This window comes from Xenopus laevis, chromosome 6L (assembly GCF_017654675.1).
Source record: "Xenopus laevis strain J_2021 chromosome 6L, Xenopus_laevis_v10.1, whole genome shotgun sequence".
Classification (NCBI taxonomy): Eukaryota; Metazoa; Chordata; class Amphibia; order Anura; family Pipidae; genus Xenopus; species Xenopus laevis.
Window position 1 is genome coordinate 27,667,533 of NC_054381.1, and position 19,453 is coordinate 27,686,985.

The following is a 19,453-nucleotide window of genomic DNA, read 5'->3' on the forward strand; positions in this document are numbered from 1 at the left end:
ATATCACGTCAAGGTAAACCCCACACAGTGGTCCCTAATTTGTTTACCTCTGGCCATAGTATAAAAGGCTGGTACCTCTCTGCATAGTAGTATTACTTGTAAAGTGTGTCTCCTGACCCTTGGTTTTAGTCTGAGAGCTAAATCATCCCCCACCACTAGCTTTTGTGGCTTTTATGAGAGAGAGAGAGAGACTGACCAAACCAACTCCCATTTTTTAATATGCATATTAGGGGTTGGATTCGGTTCGTCCGGGCAGAAGGATTCGGCCGAATCCCAAACCAAATCCTGGATTCGGTGCATCCCTAATGAATTTTGACACCAAAAAAAATTTGAATTTCAAATTTGCTATTCGGCCCTGCCCGTTAGAATTAACTTAAAGGTGAACCACCCCAATAATGTGTATGGCTGTTCCCCATTAAAGGAGAATTCAACCCCTTACTAAAAAAAAACCCCTACCGTACGTAGACCCCCCCTCCCCCCCCCAGCCTAGCTGCAGATTCAGGGATCGCAGTTCACAGCAGTCATCTTCCGGGTCTTTGGTAATCTGAGAATGAGAGCGGCGCATGCAAAGTTGGAGCAATTTCCCGATTTGCGTCAACTGCGCATGCGCCGAAATAGACAGAAATTACCAAATCGCCAGGAAGACCCGGAAGATGGATGCCGTGACCTGCGATCCCTGAATCTGCACGAGGGTTAAGTAAAAAGTTAGGGGCATTTCCCTGGGGGGGGGGACAGCTAGGCTGGGGGTCTACGTAGTGTACAGGTTTTTTTTTTTAGTTAAGGGTTGAATTCTGCTTTAAGCAAATGCCATGTCTTTAACTATAGATGCTACGTCTTCAGCAGGGTGAGTGACATTCTGCCTATGACATCGTACGTTTCTGCTGAAGCTAAAGGAAAGGGTTAAGGACTCTACATCCCCTTCGGTGTGACCGTGTTCCTTCACTAGGGCTCACACATTTTAACTGCCCCTCACAACCTTTGTCATTACACCCATGCAATCTATTAGCATTTCACCGACATTCAACAGCCGGCGAGCGGGCAGATTGCCTAAATGACTGCAAGTCCCATAACAAGTTGAGGCTCCTGACAATTTAATTGACTTGAGAAATGAAGGATAAAGAAGCAAGCGACCTTGCATGAGAGGAACACTATGAAGGCTGTATATAATGCCGAGCAGCAGTCATGGATTTAAACCATCAGCCGGCAATAAAAGGAGCGACGGAAAACACTTACTGCAGTGTTAATCATGAGCAATGACAGAGCAACCTTTAGACTCTCACACACTGTAAAATATGCTGCTGGAGGAGATCATGGAAGGAGGGTGAGCAATGGAGTTTTATGCAAGAATGAAGCTGCAATTCCTTCATAGAAACTAAGGGGCAAATTTACTAAAGGCGAAGTGACTAATGCTGGCAAAAATTTGCCACCGTGACGTAATTTCTCGATTTACTAACGGGCGCAGGCGTAACGTCACTAGCGTAAGAGACTGACGCTCGTGCTCATTCGCACTCAGTCGGCAGTTGAAGTTCATGTGTAGGGCATTATAACAACTTTATTTTATTAAGGTTCCCTGGGCTTGTGAAGTGTAATGTATTTGCTGCTACATATATGTCCATTCAACTTTAACTTCCCGCCGTATGCAAATTAGCCAACGCTAGCGCAACTTTGATCTGCTTACTGAAATAACACTAGCACAAGTCTATGTTCTGCACCCTGGACGAAACTTTGCATGTTAGTGAATTAGCATCTTGGCGAATTTTCGCTTGGCGAAGTGTTGCGCTGCCTGCGAAGCAGTCACTGCCGAATTTTCGCCCATTAGTAAATTTGCCCCGAACGGAGGAGCTCACAGAAGCCATTTGCAGCACTTTTGGTAATCTTCAGTAAGTAAGCGCCGTATCAGCGCCTGAAGATTACTGAAGTGCTGAAGATGGCGCCCGTGAGCTCCGCTGCGGTGACTTTTCAATGAGGGGTAATTACCAGCTTAGGGGCATTTACTTGTGTTAACACCTGTGCAGGGGGGAACAGGGTACTATGGAGGATAGGGGTTTTTATTAGCAAGAGGGTTTAGTTATCCTTTAAAGGAACAGTTCAGTGTAAAAATAAAAACTGGGTACGTAAAATAATGTTTCTAATATAGTTAGTCAGGCAAAAATGTAATGTATAAAGGCTGGAGTGACTGGATAACAGAACAGAACACTACTTCCTGCTTTTCAGCTCTTAAGCTTTCAGAGTTAGTCAATGACTTAAATGGGGGTCACATGGTACATTTCTGTTCAGTGAGTTTGAAATTGATCCTCAGCATTCAGCTCAGATTCAGAAGCAACAGTTATGGTCCATGTGGCTACTGTAGCGTGCTCTCATGAGCGCTCTGACAATTTATTTGTAAACTCCTAATATCATGAATTTATAACCAGACGGCCCCCTGCTGTCCTGCATGTGCACCAAACGTGTTCTTTGGTTATCTCTTTAATGGGATGGTTCACCTTTAAGTTAACTTTTAGTATTTTATAGAATGGGGAGGCTGGAACTCTGGAAGGCTGCACAGTTTTTTAATTTGCGCAACGCATTGAAGTCAATGGGCATCAAAATTATTTTGACAATTTTTATATGCACGACTATTTTGTCCAAATGCATTAAAGTCAATGGACGTCCGAATAATTTTGATGCGTGACACTTTTTTGCCGCAGTTTCTCGGGAAAGGGGGCGAAACGCAAAAATTTGCTGCAAATCCATGCCTGCCAAATAAATTCGCCCATCGCTACTCATCTTTCTATTTCAGACTCGGGCATATTCCAGTCTCTTATTGCATCAATACATGGTTGCTAGGGTTATTTGGACCTTACCAGATTGCTGAAATTGCAAACCAGAGAGCTGATGAATAAAAATAAAATAAGAATAACTCAAAAACCACAAATAATAAAAACTGAAAACTAATTACAAATTGATTCAGAATATCCCTCTCTACATCATACTAAAAGTTAACTCAGTGGTGAACAACACCTTTAATGGTGGTTATTTCAGTTCTTCCACGTAAGGGAACGTCTATACTGTATGTGGATGTTGTTATGCAAAGTAAGCTGAGATGCCTTGTAAATGTGACAACTAAAACCCCCCTAATTTTATAGGGTCCCTGTGCCACATAAATAAAGTATCTTCTATATTACTCCAGGACTGCCCTTCATATCCAGAACCAGTGTGGGACTGGCCCACCAGGATACCAGGAAAACTCCTGGTGGGCCCAGGTGTCTGTAGGACCCTCTGCTAATAACCTTTAGTGATGATTCCCTTTCTCTACATGGGAATAAATAAAAGAGTTTGATGGGTGGACAGATGATAGCATTTAAAGATAAGGAACTAGGAGAATAAATATGTTAAGTAAGAGCAGGAGTAAAAAGAGATTGGAGACTTCCTGGGCCTATCGTTTTAGGCAGGGGTCCCCAACCTTTTTTTTACCCGTGAGCCACATTCAAAAATAAATAGAGTTGGGGAGCAAAACAGAAATGCAAAAAGTTCCTGGGGTGATTGGCTATTGGGTAGCCACTATGTGGACTGAGCCTACAGGAGACTCTATTTTGTAGTGCACCTAGTTTTTATGCAACCAAAACTTGTCCACAAGCCTGGAATTCAAAAATAAGTATCTGCGTGGAGGCCACTAAGAGCAACATCGAAGGGGTTGGTAAGCAACATGGTGCACGCTAGCTACTGGTTGGGGATCACTGGTCTAAGGTTTTCAGGTGGGTTCCTGGCCTCCCAGTCCAACCCTGTCCAGGACCTACCTTGTGGCTCGTCATTCTTAACTACAATGTAATCCAGAAGTCTTCACTCAATGTGACAATAGGTAATGGAGGTCAACACTGGAGGAACCTGGAAGGGCTTTTATGTGTCATAAAACTGTCAGTCATGGTAAATGGTATAGCAATCCCTATGCCATACATGTAATAATTAGTAGAGGCTGCAGTTCAGGGCTTTTAGTTCCCCCTTTAAAGGAGTGGTTCACCTTTAAGATACATTTTAGTATGTTATAGAATGGCCAGTTCTAAGCAAGAGTTTTCTTTGGTCTTCATTTTGTTTTTTGAATTATTTTCCCTTTTTATATGGGGTCAGTAACCCCATCTAAAAAGCAAATGCTCTGCAAGGCTACTAATAACTTGTTATTTTCTCTTAGTCTCTTATTCAAATTAATGCATGGTTGCTAGGACCCTAGCCGCCGGATTGCTGAAAATGGAAACTGGAGAGCTGCTGAATAAAAAGCAAAATTACTCAAAAACCACAAATAATACAAAACGAAAACCAATTGCAAATTGTCTCAGAATAAGACTCTCTACATATGGGGTCCCCATCCTTTTTTACCCGTGAGCCACATTCAAATGTAAAAAGAGTTGGGGAGCAACACAAGCATGAAAACGTCCCTTGGGGTGCCAAATAAGGGCTGTGATTGGCTATTCGGTAGCCCCTATGTGTATTGGTAGCCTACAGGAGCTCTGCTTGGCACTATACAGGTATGGGACTTGTTATCCAGAATGTTTGGGACCTGGGGTTTTCCGGATAACGGATCTTTCTCTAATTTGGGTCTTCATACCTTAAGTCTACTAGAAATTCATTTAAACATTAAATAAACCCAATAGGCTGGTTTTGCTTCCAATAAGGATTAATTATATCTTAGTTGAGATCAAGTACAAGCTACTGTTTTATTATTAAAGAGAAAAAGGAAATCATTTTTAAAAATTCGAATTATTTGGATAAAATGGAGTCTATGGTAGACAGCCATTCCGTAATTCGGACCTTTCTGGATATCGGGTTTCCGTATAAGGGATCCTATACCTGTACTTGATTTTTATGCAATTAAAACTTGCTTCCAAGCCTGGAATTCAAAAATAAGCTCCTGGTTTGAGGACACAGAGCAACATCCAAGAGGTTGGAGAGCATCGTGTTGCTCACAAGCTACTGGTTGGGGATCACTGCTCTACATCATATTAAAATATAATTTATAGGCGAACAACCCCTTTAAATGAGATTTTTAAACATTTTCCCTTTACAGCACTCATTACAAAAAGGAAAGAAAACACACACGCCAGTTGTATGGGAACATCATTTTTTGTCATCGTTTTTTTTCTCCATGTTAAGAATAACATGTAAGTTACAGCCACCATTTGTATATAGCATAATAAATAAATAAATCCATGTACCAGTCCCACAGGGCTACAGAACCTACAATTCATTATCTACAAAGGCCGTTTTTTTGAAGTATATACAAATGCATACAAATCGAATTCTGGAAAATAAAGGTACTTCCCACAAATATGCATATACAGTATTTCAACAAAGCTCATATTTAAATAGTATTTCCTTTTTTTCTGAAAAAACATTGTTAACAAAGTGTGTGGGGGGAAGGTATGAAAAAGCAAATATGGAAGTCACAGAAGCCGACCTTGAGTATTGGGAGGGGGAGGAGCCAGAATGCTGAATGGCGATAATACTCACTGGGGCGGTCACATGAAATATTCTTTGCGTGGCACAGAGAGAACTTCAATGCACATAGAGGCTAGATGTACTAAAGGGTGACATTTATACCTAGGGAAATATTTTGGTAAATTATTTGTTTCATGGGTATCATCTGCCTAATTACCTCTAAGTAAGAATATAATTAAAGTCCACTGTGTGTCAGACGTATAGCAGAAGAAACTCATCATTAGTGCTCTTGGCATTTGACTACCTGCTTTCTTTTCTTTTCAAATTCTTTTTATTGAATTTTATAATAATCCAGCAATAAACAATTCATATGATAATGACCGCTTGCTTTCTACTGGTGCGGGGCACTTTCCCACAGGGTGGCACTTTTTTTTTTAAGAAGAGGAGCACAAGCCTTGGGGAAGACAATAAGGGGCCCATTTACTAACAATCAAATTTTGTTTTCCATGAATCTCTAAAAATGTGTGTTTTTTTTTCTGTTTCTTTACATAGTAACATAGTAAGTAAGGTTGAAAAAAGACACACATCAAGTTCAACCTTTTAGTGGTTTTTTTTTATCTGCCTAACTGCTAGTTGATCCAGAGGAAGGCAAAAAACCCGTCTGAAGCCTCCAAAAAAAGCTCAAAAATTCAAGATTTATTTAAAGGAGAAGGAAAGCCATCCAGCACTTGGGGGTGCTAAATATTAGGCACCCCCAAGTGATTGTATTGACTTACCTGAAACCCCAGGCCTGTGCCCCTATCAGCACTGGCCCGGGGTTATACCAGTGAGCACCACGGAGCGATCCTCTTCCGTCTTCTTCTTTCTTCAAATTTCCCAGGGCAAACGCATGCACAGTTGAATGAAATAGCGACTTTTTAGTTAAAGTTCAGCTTTTCGTTGTACTGCGCATGCGCAGCTGCACAAAGAAAGCAGAAGATGGAAGAGGATCGATCCCCTGCTCGGTGCAGGTAAGTCAATACAATCACTTGGGGGTGCCTAACATTTGGCACCCCAAGTGCAGGATGCCTTTGCTTCTCCTTTAAGTGTAAAAACCACAAAACCTCTAATACAAAATTTCATCAGGTAAATGTTGCCGCGGTCCTATTGAAGTCACTGGGAGCTGCGCTGACCCTATTTAACCATTTAAATCAATTTGGACTTTTTTTGATTTTTTTTTGCTAGAAATTGTCCCCAAAACTCGACTTTTTAGAAGTTTTCTAAGTATTCCTATTTTTTAGTGCAGAGTTCTACATAATTTTCCGTTTGTACTGTTTTAATTCAGAACTTTTATTAAATGTCACGACATTCGTAGTTTTAGGGTTTGTGAGTTTAGTCGTGGTTTCAAAAACCTCTAAAACTACTAAAATCCGAACAGTCCTCCACGTCATTGTAGTCACTGTGGGGGCTGCCTAATAAGTTAGCACAAACCAATGATTTAGAGATTCCTTCACCTTTATGCTTCATATCAGGAAATCATGATATGTTCTGGAAGGCTCATTCTCTAGTGATGGGTGCAAACACTGTGTCCTAATGGGTGCACAGAGATTGCACCCAGAAAGTACCCTGGGTGGCACATTTTTTTAAGAAGAGGAGCACAATCTTGGGGTAGACCGTTTTTAGTCACTTGTGCTTCCAAAAAATTGGCGCAACCCAATGATTTAGAGTTTCCTTCACATTTATGCTTGATAGCAGGCAGTGTCGGACTGGCCCACTGGGATACCAGGAAAACTCCCGGTGAGCCCAGGTATCAGTGGGCCCTTCTGCTCAATGATTTCCCTTGTATGTGTATACCACAGCCATTTCTAAGAGAGAAGAGAGGAAATGGAGGGAAGAATGGATGATAATATTTAAGTAGAAGTGATTAAAATAATAAATAGGGATGCACCGAATCCACAATTTTGGATTTGGACGAAACCCTGAATCCTTCGCGAAAGGTTCGGACGAATACCGAACCGAATCCAAATCCTAATTGGAATATGCAAATTAGGGGTGGGAAGGGGAAAACATTAATTATTTCCTTGTTTTGTGACAAAAAGTCATGCAATTTCCCTCCCCACCCCTAATTTGCATATGCAAATTCGGATTCAGTTTCGGCCGGGCAGAAGGATTCGGCCGAATCCTGCTGAAAAAGGCCGAATCCTGGCTGAATCCCGAACCGAATCCTGGATTCGGTGCATCCCTAATAATAAAGAAAGGAAAAATAATTTGAAGAGTGGGCCCGCACTCAAAGGTTTTCTGGTGGGCCCCAGGCATTCCAGTCCGACACTGATAGCAGGACATTTAGATATGCTCTAGAAGGCCTAAAGCTGGCCATAGACATGCAGATTAACTTGCATTATCGGATGAACGATCGGATGTCCCCATCTCCCGATCTTCCACTAACCATTCAGATCAGTCAGATCGGCAATACATGCAGAGATATTATCGGCAGCCGACAGAAATTTTCTAACCTTCCCAATCGTATGACCGAATGCCGATTATATCTGCACGTCTATGGCCAGCTTTATTCTCCAATGATAGGTTGTTCAAACATGGTGTCCTAATGGGTGCAAAATTGAATCCTTCGGCATGCACTTCATAAAGTGCTTACTACAGGGAAATGATGATGAGCAGCTCTGTGTCCTTGCTCTTCAATTCACCTCTAATGGGCACAAGGCCAAGAGTGCACTCACCATAGCTCTGAACCTAATGCCAGTCCTGTAGTGTAGCAATCCCTGGTGCTGTTTACTTTGCATGTCATAAATGACGCACAAGGAAGGGGAATTTAAAAAGATGTCCACATATTGTGATGCTCTATGCTGAGCATGGGATCCTTGGGAAAATCCAAGAAGTTTGCAGACTGGCCTTCCTAATATATTGCCATTAGAAGAAACCAGTTTATTGTGTCCAGAGCTGGGGGAGGCATAACAATAATTAGCTCCTGTGCCAGGAACTCACTGAACACACCACATGGCCGCACAACCTATGTTCCCATGAAGGCATGTCATGCATGGAAATATTGACTCAGTGATGTGCGTAAATCTGGCGAGCAGTGGACTTTCTATCCTGGTTATTTTCCGTGTTCAGCCAAAACCTAGGACACAGATATTCCAGCATTGCCTATTACTGGGCTGCACCTTCTGCTCGTCGGAACCTTCACATTCAAACACAGTAATAATTTAAGACTTTTAAATTCTGCAAACTATGATATTTGCCTAAGCAAACCTCACCCTTTATTATATCAAATTTAAACTTAATGGGTGAAACAACCTCTCCTTCCCAGCTTTGTACAATTCTTGGTATTTATCTCTGTACATCAAAGCATTCTTTTATATCATCGGAGGTGCATTTAAATATCACAGCTATAAATATATATATATTTCTACATTTACATATATGCATGACCAATTGAGGAGTTTGTGCATATCGACGGGAAACGTAGTCTTTTTTCATGCGTTTTACGCACCAAATCCTACTAACGAGTTCTTTTTTTTTTCCGGTTCAAAACATGATGATTCCCCCCGAAGTGACTCAGAAATGATTTGCACAAAAATAGATAACAAATATAAGGATTTCTCCTCTGCATGCCTACCTCGCACCTTGGGTTAGCTTCATTTTTATTCCAACAGTGGTTCTGCAAGAAAATAAATTACGTATAATACTTAACACTACGTCGGATCACGTGGTACCTACAGACAAATGGACCTCTTTGTTACCAGGCATATTTCTAGCAGAGAAGAGGCTAATGAATTGATATATTAGTATGAATTGAATTCAAATAGTCCTGTATGGTATTGTTTCCCCACTTAGTTTCAGTCACCAGTGATTTCTATGGAAATTGTACAACAGTGTAGAAACCATGCAGGAATTAGGGAGGGAAAGGACCTATAAACTCCACTTACAAGACATAGAAAATGACTGATAAAGTGTTGACGTGAGAAGAGTAAGGCAATATTAGCTCTGGTTTCAAATTAAAAAAAAAGATAAAATGGGCCTTTAAATACTGAAAATAAAATTCATACCAAGTGGCTACGGCTGAGAATTCTACAAGAAATTGTGTTTGTACCCAGAAATAACGACTCTAGCTTGATACTGAACATAAATGGAAGAAAACCGTTGCAGTGATCACACATAGGCTTTAAATGAAATGTGTCTGCTGCTGGCCCAGCCTTGCATTAGAAGAGCAGCATCCCTTTAAGGAGGACAGACAGCTTGGACAGGTCAGCCACAGACACAGCTAAAATGCATGGTCCGGGGACAGTCACAGTCGCACTGGGGTAATTGAAAAAAATGAAAAGACTAGGAAAAATATAAAAGTCTATGTTGCTGCCGCACACACAACCAGAATCCAAATACAGGTGACATGGCGGACGCTTATGTTCTGCGACATGGAACCAAAAGTGCGTTACAAGAACAGGAGAGGGAAAAAAAATCACATTAAAAGGTGTCTAACAAGCAACATTACTGGCGGATATACACATCCCTGTTCCAGTCCGCCTCGTTTCGTTTCCTAGGAACTTCTCCATCCTTTTCGCAGTGCCGATCCCTGGATTTATGGCGGCTGCGGGGTTTGATGCATTCATTGTGGTCTTGTTCCCTGTCCGGTTCATTGGGCCGATGCCGACTCTCTTTGTGTCTATGTTCACTAACTGCATGTGTCTCGTCCTGGTGGTTATGTTCCCTGTGTGAATCTGGGGGAGTGTCGTGCTCAGACGAGAAGTCCTCCTTTGGATCTAGGTAAATGGAATCTCTGTTCGCTTGGGATTCGTTATCAAATGTTTCCTGCCTGGAAAGCCCTCGGCTCACGCCGCTGCGGTGATTATGGTGTTGCGCCGAGGAAGAAGATCGATGTTGGGACTTCCTAGTGGGTTCAGCACTTGTGTCTTCCTCAACCGAGTCAGTTCTTTCTGGTGCTGAATGCTGATTCTTGGGTTCACCTTGGGAATTCTGCTTGCAAAGAAATCAAAACATATTTTAGTCTTCTCATATCTATCTAGGCAACAACCACTCTTGTCGTCTTGGATAAACCCTCTCCACCAGAATTGGGAAAAACACAGATAATTTAGGATCAACAGTGGGCCGAGAGCAAAGATCTCATTAGTGGAACTCTACAGCCACCTCAAGGCTATAATATATTAATTACAGGTAATTAAATATACTTTTACTATAAAGTTGGACTGGTCCGATTGCCATTTTGGAGTTAGGAAAGAATTGGAGAGGTATTTTTCTCATCATCATCTAACATGAGACTTAAACATGGTATTTGGTGTTATCATTTGCCATATAATTCACCTTAAGGACAGGGGTGTTCTTACCATGAGGCAAGGTGAGATGAAAGTGTATGGCGTGGCAATAAAAAGTAGGGATGCACAATTTGGGAATCGGCTGAATCCACAAATTCTTTGTGAAAGATCTGGCTGAATACCAAACCGAATCCTAATTTTCAAATGCAAATTAGGGGCAGAAAGGAGAAAAAGTGGAGAATTTTTTTTTACTTCCTTATTTTGTGCCAAAAAGTCAAGGGATTTCCCTTCCCGTCCCTAATTTGCATATGCAAATTAGGATTCAGTTCGGCCAGACACAAGGCCTAATCCGAATCCTGCTGAAAAAGGCAGAATCCCTAACTGAATCCTGGATTCGGTGTGTTCCTAATATAAAGGCTTCCCTGTTAACTTTAGGAGCCGAAATTCCTTTTTTAGTCAGTAATATTGCTAAACACTTTCATAGCTATATTAGCTGGACAATAGCATCAAATTACCCTTTGTGCCTAAAAACAATGCTTAAATGCAGCTGAACATGGTGTAATTCGGGCAACTATGATAGCTGCATCATGGCGGGAGGTTAAGTGAGAATGCAGCGTTACTTCTGGTTACTGAACAGCGGGGGTCCCCTCCCCGTTTTACCAGTGAGCAACATTCAAATGTAAAAACAGTTGGGGAGCAACACAAGCATGAAAAATGTTCCTTGGTGGTGCAGAATAAGTGCTGTGATTGGCCATTTGGTAACCTGGTTTTTATGCACCAAAACTTGCCTCCAAGCCTGGAAAATAAGTCCCTGCTTTGAGGCCACTGGGAGCAACATCCTGGGGTTGGTGAGAAATATTTCTCATGAGTCACTAGTTGAGGATCACTGCTGTACAGTATCTTATTTCTCTGTGTATAGATACAATGTTTACCCCAAGATGTTTTTGATATTGACAGACGTCCCAGGTATGAATATCTTTTGTGCTGAAAACCACCGTGGCCACATCCCATTGATAAAAGCCCAGTACCTGTGTGTTAGAGGCTGATGATGGGGTTATGGGGAGCGTTGCTGTGGTGAGTGTGCGGGAGAGCAGCACATTAGTAGGATTACTACTCGTAGGATGGGTTGCCTTCCAGTAGGCTTCGAGATAGTCGGCTAGGTGCTCACATGCATCTTCAAGCTGGTTTTCATCCAGAATGACGTCAAACATTTCCTGGGAATTGCAAGTGTGCGTTTAGACTACAAAACTGAGATGCAAAAAACACACATACAAACCCAGGTGATTTTAGGAAAGTGGAAGTATATTTTTGTCAGTCTCCTTATGTAATTTAAACAAATCTAATGTACCAAATGATTTGTTGTGTACACTGCGCTCTCCTACTTTGAGACACTTACCTCCTGGTCTTTGTATCTACACTGTAAGCTACATCTAAGCACATTTTACAGAAACCTAAAAGTGGGCGTCATTTATAAACACTGGGCAAATTGGCACCTAGGCCGTAACCGATGGCAACCAATCAGATGTTTGCATTATTTGTTCTATTTACAGCTGACTGACAAAAAAACGAATCACTGATTGGTTGCTATTGGTTACTGCCCAGGTGCAAATTTTCCCAGTGCTTATAAATGACATCCAGTTTGCTCTTCTGAGCACTTTTGCAATTAACCCAATTGTTTTGTCTACTTTTCGAGATACTAGAAGTTTTTACACTTTTAATATAATGCATTTGAAAGAAAAGCACCGTCTGGTGTACATCTTAAACTGACTGATAATGAATTTAGCGAGAAAAGGAAAGTCATGTGATGCTGCTCTGCTTAGAACTGACCAGAGAAAAGTCAGATGACTCCTCTTCATTTTAGAAGTACAAGAGACCAAAATGCAAAATATCTAATGTCTACATCCAGCTCAACTTGAATTACATTCAATGCTCCCCTGTATGTTTCAACACAGAGAAAGAGTGAGAATTGGAAGGCAAATAACACAGGTTGCACCACACTACATGGACGTGAGTACTTTAAGTTTAGTTACCGGAGGGCACTGAGCAAGCTTATCGGCTGCCACCATTTGGACATTAAGATGCTTAGCCTGCGATTTTCCTCTTGACTTTATTAACCTTTGTAAAACCTGTAGAATAAATGAAATGGACAATGGACAATGGACTGGAACTGAGAGTTAAATCAGCTTATAGTTGTGCAGGACACAGAGATCTTATCATAGAATATCTCCTGATCAGTATTCTGTAGCCAACCCCACTCAGCAGGGTGAATGAAAGGTTAGAAATACATTAAGGGAACAAAATATCAGTAAATATGTGTTATGAGATCTATTATCCAGAATGCCAGAGAAATGTGTTTTCTGAAAGGGCCATATTTCAAGCATAGGACAGGGTGCAAAGTTCAAACCCATGCCTGCCCCAAGGGTGAATATCCAGAGGTCCTCACACAGGTCCTTGCCCCTCAAGAATGCAATACAGAGACCAGTGATTTCTACATGAATACAGTACTGCCTGCAATCAGCTCTGCTGTATTCATAAGAAATGGCTGGGGTGCCAACAGCAGACATGGGGTACAAAGAAGCCCTATACTTAATGGCTGCACCGTAGTTCATTAGTCATTTGTAAATGACCCCTAAACGGCAGTGAAAAATAGGGACAGAAAGTTGCCGAGACAAAAAAGTCTACAAGACATGGCCATTGACTTTAATGCATTCGGAGGGAGAGAAAAAGTCGAGTGTGTAAAAAATTATTGTGAGTCAAAAAATTCTGGTCAGTTTCACAATTTTTTTCACAGAATCACTCATCACTACCCCTAAGGTGTCTTCCCATCTCTTGATGTTACTCCAAAAATTGGTGTACTTCAAAGCTTTCTGGATAATAGGTCTCTGCATTACAGACTCCAATCCTATTGCGTGCTGGGGCAGCGTGATCTTAGGATTTTGAAAAATCAATTTTGACATTTTAAGAGAGCTGTCAGACTGGGGTTTATGTGCCACTGGAAACCTAACCACAAGGGGCCCCCTGCACAGCTGGGACCCCTCACAAATCAGTCCCCCTGCCCTGCAGATATTGGACAGGCTGGGGCCGGAGCCTACAGAGATTTTTTCCGGTGCCTCGGCAGCCCAGTCTTACGCTGGTCCCAGGCCCACCAGAAAAGGGGAACCCAAAAGCTTATGCTACTCCTTAAACTGCCAACAACATTGAATTTGACATTCTTTTTAACATAATTCCTCATATTATATTTTAGGACCAAAATTAATATAATTTTCTGATTATGGTTCTAGTTTTTCTGCATAAGCAGAAAAATATACAGAGTAGATATTTAATATTTCAGTAAAACCAGGCATCTTTTAAAACCCACATATACTTTAGTGCCATCAAGACCCTCCCCCCCAAAAAAAAACTCGTTTTAAGAGAAAAATATTAAAACTATTGATTTTTTAAAAAAAGTTTCTAATGGAACATCAGGACATTTTAGGGTCCCAGCAGCAAACTAACTACCAGCGGGATGCAGCTGAAAAGGGGAAAAACACTGGGAAAGCAAGTGTCTATGGAAGCCTAATTTAAACAGGATTTTATGAAAGTCAAGAAAAAAATGACCATAGATCTCAATAGATATTGATTTCTCCTCCACCAATGCAGTACTTGTACATTATTTGCCATTGTGTCAGTAGTTGGGCTTCTGCTGAGCAGGGTCACGGAGGCAAAGGAGCAAAACCTGATGCGATGACTGAGCAATATTTTGAATACTGAATACTATTTACCTTTGGAGATGAAATCTTCACATATACTATGATGGGGGCGAGGGAGGTTTTGCCAAGTTGGGTTGGATGGTTGATAGTATCCGCATCCAGAACGACAAGCTGTAACGTCCTTGCTAGCTCAAAGATGCGCTCAATTTCACTTTGAACTTCAGCTGGGGATAAAAAAGAGAAACTCTTACATTGAGTTATACTTTCCATGATACTGGAACCAGGTGATTGGGGTTCTCCAGTTCAGCGTGGGAGGGACTAACTCAATTTAAATACATCTCAAACTCCACCCAGCTCTGCTTTAAACCACACCCCCTTCTTATCGGTGATCTCCTGATGGGAGCCCTGTCTGTCTGTCTGTACTGCTTGTTGCAGATGGGTAGGCAATTGTGTAGACAAAAAGCCAAAAATATTCTTAAGGGCAGAAACACACACAAAGATTCGGGGAGATTTAGTCGCCCAGCGACAAAATCAACTCTTCTTCTTCTGGAAAACGAAGTGCTCCGAGTGCCATCCCGCCGGCGATTTAGATTCTAGCTGGCGGGAAGGCTTTTCAGGGAGATTAGTTGCCATTTGTTGCCGGGCGACTAAATCTCCCTGAATCTTCGTGTGTGTCTATGCCCTAATGGCAGGAAATATATGAGGATAGATAAAACAGGGCTACTCAATGGCACTCAATGGCACTCAAAAATGGCAATGGCACTCAAAGGAATCCACAGGGCCAGAAAAATTTACTTTGGTAAATATATTTTTTAAAAATTACAAATCTCCATGGGCCTCCACAGGTTTCATACCCTAAGGCAACTTAGTCATGGCCTTAGATATATATATATATATTTTTTTTTTTTCCCCAAAGTTTTTATTTTAAAACCATAATTCTATTTAAGTTAATTAAAAAAAACAGGCCTGTTTTTTAATTAACTTAAATAAAATTATGGTTTTAAAAAGGTTCCCAGTGTTGCACTCATTTTTTATGGACAATTATTAATCACGCTCAATTGAGTAGTACCTGGGTTGTTTGTCTAATACAGTGGAGTGCGTAAAACATATATTTATATATATAGCCAGTCAAAGGCCAGAGAACAACAGGATAAGCCCCCAGAATTAAAGGGCAAAATCCAAAGCATTGGAAAAATTATCCTGTAACTCAAAATGTCATTATGCCGAGGCGGAGTACTATGGGGTCTGTACATGTGTATTTCAAAGATGTAATTTTGAATAAAGTCACAGGATAATATTTTTGATGTATTGTGTATAGGATACAGTAATGACAGGTTTATAAACCTGCTTTTATGTTTGAACAGTTTTACCTTTACACTTTCTTATATGTAGGTGTTCCAAGGACTTGAGGCACAGATCACATACTCTTCTACCTATAGTATTTTGCGCCCATGCAGAAATGCCACTGTATAAAAAGATATGTAAACTCTCAAAACAAATGAATGTCAAATTGTTCAGAGCAGCCCAAGATACAGTATTTGCAGTTTTGACACTGCTGATACACTAACACTGAAACAACAGCACCATCTGCTGGTCAGTTCTTCCAACCAGGCTGACAGAGACATTTCAGAGGAAGAAGGGCAATGTTTTCTGAAGTGGTTCTGCTTAGAAAAAAGCAAATACTAATCATGAAATTTCTCCTGACCAGCAGGTGGCGCATTTGTTTCAAATTAATGACTGTAATGACTGCTACTATCTTGAAAAGTAGAAAAAAAAATGAAAATGGCAGAACTACTTACATTCATTTGGGTTGATGGGTTACATTTCCTTTAAAGGGCATGTAAAGTCTAAAATAGAATAAGGCTAGAAATGCTGTATTTTGTATACTAAATATAAACATGAACTTACTGTACCACAAGCCTAATCAAACAAATGATTTTTGCTTTCAAAGTTGGCTACAGGGGGTCACCATCTTGTAACTTTGTTAAACATCTTTGCAAGACCAAGACTGTGCACATGCTCAGTGTGGTCTGGGCTGCTTAGGGATCATCATCATAAACACAGCTGCTTGAGTTCTGCATGGATGGGAAGTAAGGCGGGAGCTCCCCCTGCTGTTCATAAGTATGATTGTTTCCCTGCTCAGCAGTTAGGGACCATCTGACAATTCCTATCCACAGCAGTAAATGAAGGGAGAATTTCACTGCATACAGTCAGGTTTCTTATAAAAACGGTACACATTTTTTAATTAAAGTATATTGGAGATAGGTTTCTTTTTCATTAAAGAAAGTAAAAATGGGATTTTATTTTTTTGCCTTTACATGCCCTTTTAATGTCTGACATAATATATATGTGCTGGTTCATAGCCTAAATGTGTGTAAAAGCTGGTAGCTGAGACTAGAGTGTAGCTGTGACCCTTCCGGTGGCTGTGAGTCTATAGGACAATGAGAATAATTCAAAATGTAATAAAAATAATTCATAGTTTCACAGTATTCACTACAGACAAGGAGAAGAGATAAATCTGTCACACATGCTAATCCACCCAATCACTCTGCACCCATTTGTACAATCACCACTTGTGCTCCCGGTTCCCACTCCTTTTTCAGTCCAGATGTGCAAATATTTTCTTTTTTGCAAGATTTTTTTTTTAGAAACATCTGGGCAGCAGGGATTGGGAGCAAGTGGTGATTGGAAATGTTAGAAATAGGATAGAAACAAGCAGAAATCTAAGAGTGAACATTAGTTCAAGCAATTCTGTGTCCTCCCAGCAACTCCAACTCTTCTTATAGTCACAATGGAGAAATGTAACTGCAGCCAATCTGATCATGCAGACCTTGGGCCAGGATGCTAGGGAGTCCGTGAATAGCTGTAAGCCTCAGTACAGTCCTTGTTATAGCACAATTAATATCTAAACAAGTCATGGTCAAATATTATGGAGTAGCCTTTCTGCTGGTGCCATACATATGCCAACGGTTCAGTAAATAGGTCACGCAAGGAAGGGTCAGCAACAAATGTCTGCCAGTTAATGGGAACCTTAAAGGGATACTGTCATCCTCCCCTGTGGATAACACAGCAACCCCCCCCAGTACATGATTAAACACTTTAGGGGCCCCTAACAACAATTTTCTAAATGTTAATCCCAGAACAAACCCCTACCAGGCTTACGTTCCACAGGTAGCGTAGGGCCGGCAGAACCGGGCACATACAGAGAGCATAGGGCAGGCAGAGTATTGCACTTTCAGTCTGGGTCTGAGGTTTGAACAGTACAGGGCTTTAGGGGTGTGAACAATAGAGGTGTTACAGGTGTGAACAATGCAGGGGGATCTGAATATGAGGTGTAAACAATGTACGGGCCAGTTATTCACAGTACTGAAACCTTATAAAGGAGAACTAAACCCCCCCACAGTCAAAAGTCCCCACTGGCTCCCCTCCACTGGCCCCGCTCCAGCCTGTACAGTGCTATTCCAGAATTGTGTCCCCTTCTGAAACATTGACCGCACATGCAGAACAGAGCAGTGGAGCACAGGGGTGCCATGTTCGCCAGCCCTGGATTCTTCGTTAAGCGAGCGCCCTCATGTCCATATATGGAGCATGTGAAGTTGGAGACGGAAAGCTCAGTAAATTACAGAACGGCAAGAAGAAGATCCGGAAGAAGCAGAGGCTGGCGAACATGGCACCCCTGTGTTCTGCTGCGCTGTTCTGCATGTGCGGTCAGTATTTCAAAAGGGGACACAATTCTGGAGTAACACTTTGTAGGGAGGGGGGGCAGTGGGGTCTTTTGACTGTGGGGGGGGGTTAGTTCTCCTTTAAAGCTTACACAAGGTAAGCAGACACAGTAGGCAAACTTTCATGTGGGTCACCAGTTGGACACCACTGATGTATAAATTATAAACAAGAGCAACTACTTCACTTTATCCATTAAAGGGGTTGTTCACCTTTAAATTAACTTTTAGTCTGATATAGAGAGTGATATTCTGAGACAATTTGCAACTGTTATTCAGCAGCTCTCCAGTTTGCAGTTTCAGTCATTTCAGCTTTCTCATACCTATACTATATACTATCTAACATCTAACACCTTTGTTCAATTATAATTGCATGTGGTTATTGAGAGGTGCATATAGTTGTTGGGATCAGCATAAGCCTTGTACTTATTGGGAGACTGGGCTGTGCAGTGTTGACCACCATGAGTAGAACACAATCATTTACTTATTACACAATCCTGCACTGGATCCAACATACACTGACAAAAAAAACATACTGTTCATATTTTACAGAATAATGATAGTTCTCAGTGAATAACAGTAATAATTATAATGCCGACATAATTATAACAGCGACCGCACGACCTGATGGCTAATTCCTAGCAATTACTTTCAATAAGTCATATTAGTCTTACCTAAGCTTGATCGTGTATTAGACCTTTCTATGATTGCATGTTTACTGGGGTTATTTAACACTGAGCGTTTCGCAAGGGAGATGTCCGCTGTGACTCGGGTGATGGATATTCTGCAAAAGAGATGAATACAGGTAAATCAGAACATTGAATAAAGTTGAGTAAGAGAGAGCTATTTATTCATTGTCGTCACATTGTGGCCGGCAAAGACCCATACTTTATAATGTCACAGAAGGATTCGAAATTCTTTCCACTTCCCTTTAAAGTATCACTTAATGGAATCTGATTTTGTCTCTGCAGATTTTGTAATCTAATGCTTGGTCACATCGGTTTCATCCAAGCCTTTTGATATATTCCAGTGTATACAAGTCCCCGAGCCGCTGAAGGGACCACTTCATTTTTTAAGGGCGAGATCTAATTGACAGTTGTAAGAGGAGGATGGAATACTAACATTTGTTTAAGTAGCCGTTCTCTTTCCCTTAGCGACATTTCCCATTCTACCTGATGTACTCCAGACCAGCACGAGCACTTGTTCAGAACACTACAGCTATGCCAAATCTTCAGGGAATGTTCATTAAGCAGTGGAAAAAATGTGAACAACCATTTAGGTTCCTGTAATCAATCTGCACTTTTCTGTGTCTATGTCTGTGTGGATGTGTTTGAGTGTAGACCTGTGCTACCTCCATGACTATGAAATTAAA

General features: G+C 41.2%; 1 protein-coding gene across 10 annotated transcripts in view; it reads right to left on the reverse strand.

Moving 5' to 3' along the window:
• Nucleotides 1-8,623: 8,623 nt before the first annotated feature.
• The window catches only part of cacnb2.L (calcium channel, voltage-dependent, beta 2 subunit L homeolog), a 182,593-nt gene continuing 171,763 nt past the window's right edge, over nt 8,624-19,453 (reverse strand). For 7 of the 10 annotated variants that reach the window (XM_041565861.1, XM_041565865.1, XM_041565867.1 and 4 more), the window contains 5 exons: nt 18,756-18,865; nt 14,435-14,586; nt 12,704-12,799; nt 11,702-11,887; nt 8,624-10,380 (listed from right to left, as the gene is read on the reverse strand). In XM_041565861.1, coding sequence (XP_041421795.1) covers nt 9,892-10,380; nt 11,702-11,887; nt 12,704-12,799; nt 14,435-14,586; nt 18,756-18,865 — 1,033 coding nt within the window. In that variant the 3' untranslated portion in view covers nt 8,624-9,891. The remainder of the gene's footprint in view (nt 10,381-11,701; nt 11,888-12,703; nt 12,800-14,434; nt 14,587-18,755; nt 18,866-19,453) is intronic. The other 3 variants (XM_041565862.1, XM_041565866.1, XM_018267289.2) reach the window with 1 other exon arrangement.